General features: G+C 47.9%; 1 protein-coding gene across 1 annotated transcript; it reads right to left on the bottom strand.

Moving 5' to 3' along the window:
* Positions 1–918: 918 nt before the first annotated feature.
* LOC119349050 (peroxidase 2-like) lies at positions 919–2,412 on the bottom strand. Its single transcript, XM_037617061.1, has 2 exons — positions 2,052–2,412; positions 919–1,967 (listed from the first exon to the last, which is right to left on the bottom strand). Exons 1-2 carry the CDS (start codon positions 2,277–2,279, stop codon positions 1,197–1,199), a joined length of 999 nt encoding a protein of 332 aa, XP_037472958.1. The 5' UTR covers positions 2,280–2,412; the 3' UTR covers positions 919–1,196.
* Positions 2,413–3,111: the final 699 nt, after the last annotated feature.

Genomic DNA, 3,111 nt, shown 5'->3' with positions numbered 1-3,111 from the left:
GCGGCGAGATCGGGCGAGCGAGGGTTTTTTCCGATCGAGCGACTGTGTTCACGAGATCTAGGCGACCCTGTTCCAGACTTTGGGAGGAGTACGCAGCGGAAGTTGTTTCCTCCCAGGAAAATAGCATCAAAGGATGACGTCCTATTTCCTATCTCTAAAAAAGAGATTTTTACGGCCGTCAAAACTTTATGCAACCTGGCTCTGATACCAATGTTGAAAATAACATAGCATGAGTATGTTTGTCTACCCTCTAATTCCCTCGTCAAGTCCGTGGTGCAGCTCACAATGCGTATATGAGGCTAGAGGGTAGGGACATATTTATACTCATATTCCTAAATGTTCAAATCTATATCCAGATAGAATTCAGTTAGACTCCTAATCGAATTAACCAACCACGATCATAACCGATTATTTTCCGAGTCAAATTCCTTCTTATCCCTAAGCATATATATGTGAAATATATGCCACGTTTAAATAGTATATGGTTTCTATTTAAACGTGTAGACTTATCAATCTACAGAGTTGAACATGTAAATAGCCTAGCAAATTCCAAACCTATATTGTGCCCAGGCAATTAATTCCAGTGTACAAATACACACTGTATTCCAGTATAGTTTGTATCCAGCTCCTTGAGTAAATTTCCTCAAGTTCAATTCCAAATATTTGTACCAATCATTCATACACCAATTCCGTATGATTTCATTCATCAACCAAATAAATGTAGTATATAATGTTTTGGAAGACACCAAAAATTCCTACAAGCACGAGTGCTTGGACCTTGGTGGACTAGAGGTTCCACTGTCCTCCTAACCATACAACCAGTTCATTTTCCGGTCATTGTTAATGCCAACGTTGTCAATGTTTTATGCACCAGCTGAGGTAATTCAGTATTAGATTTTTGGAAGCATCCTAGATCCTTTTCTGTTCATCAAAACATGCTGTGTGCATCACTTTTATTCTTTCAACAAAGAACATTGGTTCGCAATTAGACATGCACAACCCCATATAAGCAAACAATTCCGTAGCTTGGCTAGAATTGAACCAAGGAATGACCAAAGAAAAAAAAAGGCACGCAGTGAAAGAATCGCCAAATTTTACAACATGAACTCGCTTGTAGGTTGAAGCAAACCATTTAGGTCGAGTGATCCGTTACCATACATGCACGTACGTCCACAGTTGATGGACTGCCCAACTTATTAGTAGTGGTTTATTGCGCGGCAGTTCTTCCTGATCTGGCCCTGGTAGCCGGTCTTGACCTCGATGCCGGCCATCTTGACCATGGCCTTCTCGAATCTGTCCTCCCACCACCCAGGGATTTTGGCGTTCTCCACCACCATTCTGGCCGTCTCCGCCGACGTCATGAGCGCCGCGTCGGAGGTGAAGAGCACGGTGTGCGATAGGACGTTCTTGTAGTACTGCCTGTCCAGCTTGTTGGGCGTCACCACATCCTGCATCACCGTCGGGTCGTTGCCGCCCGGTGTCGCGTCGGCCGGGCACTGCTCCCGCAGGAACGCGGCCAGGCCGCCGTTAATGTCGGAGGGGGTGTTGAGGCGGTCGGAAATGAAGGACGAGCAGTGGGAACGCCCGATGGTGTGCGCGCCGGAGAGGACGACCAGGTCCTCCGCGTTGAGCCCCTTGATGACGAAGCTAGCGACGAGGTCGCTGAGGTTTGACGTCGGCGGGACCAGGAACTTGAGCGGCTCGGAGGCGTTTGAGAAGGTTCCGTCGCGGCGGCCGGACGGCATCTCGAAGTTTACGTTGCCCCTGCTGAGGATGCAGGACGCATCACGGGCCGCGAAGGCAACGATGTCTGCACAGGAGACGATGCCTGGGCAGGCCGCCTCGAGGGCGTCCTTGATGGCGTCAATCAGCTCGAAGCCGCGCAGGGAAGGGTCGTTCGGCGGGCTGAGTTTCTCCGGTGTCGGGCTGAACGCAGTCGGGTCCAGGAGGACGGAAGCATCACAGCCCTAATCATGGACAACTCAATGAGATCAATCAAGTCTGGCTAAATGGCTGTAGACATACATATATGTCTGCAAATTCGTTAGTACCTCGACGAAACAGTCATGGAAGAGCATGCGGATCATGGCGGCGCCATTGCCGGGGTTCTGAGAGATGGCCTTCTCCATGACGCCCTTGACGACGGCCTCCGCCTGGGGGCATTTGTCGTGGTAGTAGCCGATCTCCAGTGGCCAGAAAGGGCTGGCCTGGCACCCCACAGCGAGGAGCAGCAAGGCACAAGCCACAAAAACCTGCAGCTTTGCAGCAATAGCCGCCATTCCTATTTCTTCGAAGCTAGCAGTTAGCTTGACTAAGATTAATTGGATATAGGAAGAGAGATCAAGTGTATGCTGCTATATCGGTGGAGTATGCCTGTTGCTACAACTCAAGCTGCTGGAAGCTACTTATATAGGTGGGCACTCGAAGACCTAGCCTTGGCCGAGAATGCACAATTGCACGTATATGTTGGCATGTGCTTAAATAACAATGATTATCTTGGCTTCTTTGGAACGTTACTGCACCGGGTAGGTGCCACCAATCGTCACTGAATTCGCTCATTGAACTCCTCCAACCCAGTGGCACCGAAAACTAATCAAAGAGCCTCTTCGGTAATGACATTTTTCCGAAAAGGATGAATCATTATCATGAATCTAATGATATGATACATAAATAGGATATTTTGTACTAACAAACAGCTAGCAGTACTAACCCTGATGGTTACATGCGGTTGACTCGACTGATTTAGTGATGTATGAACCGGTAATATACATAAGCTGGAGCTAGCTGTTTCGTAGTACTAGAGTGCAAGCGGACGCGTCCGCGACGTCTGAAAGCGTCAGCGAAACTGAAAAATAAGCTAATCATGGTTACTTCAACAATCATGGTAATACAAAAAATGATCAACGCGACTTCGCGGACGCCTCTGGCTGCATCCCTATAGCCAGCTCCGTGTTTCTTTCTTTCATGTTTTGTGTATACGATACAATATGATCCACCATACCAGTGGCGAGTAATGCTACACACACACGGGCACTTCACGGGGCTTTACGGGCTAATTTGAAATTAGTGGTTGTGATTTAGTTAAGTAGGACGGGGCCCACACTTAAAATG

The sequence above is a fragment of the Triticum dicoccoides genome, chromosome 1B (assembly GCF_002162155.2).
Source record: "Triticum dicoccoides isolate Atlit2015 ecotype Zavitan chromosome 1B, WEW_v2.0, whole genome shotgun sequence".
NCBI lineage: Eukaryota > Viridiplantae > Streptophyta > Magnoliopsida > Poales > Poaceae > Triticum > Triticum dicoccoides.
This window is presented reverse-complemented; position numbering and strand designations above follow the sequence as displayed.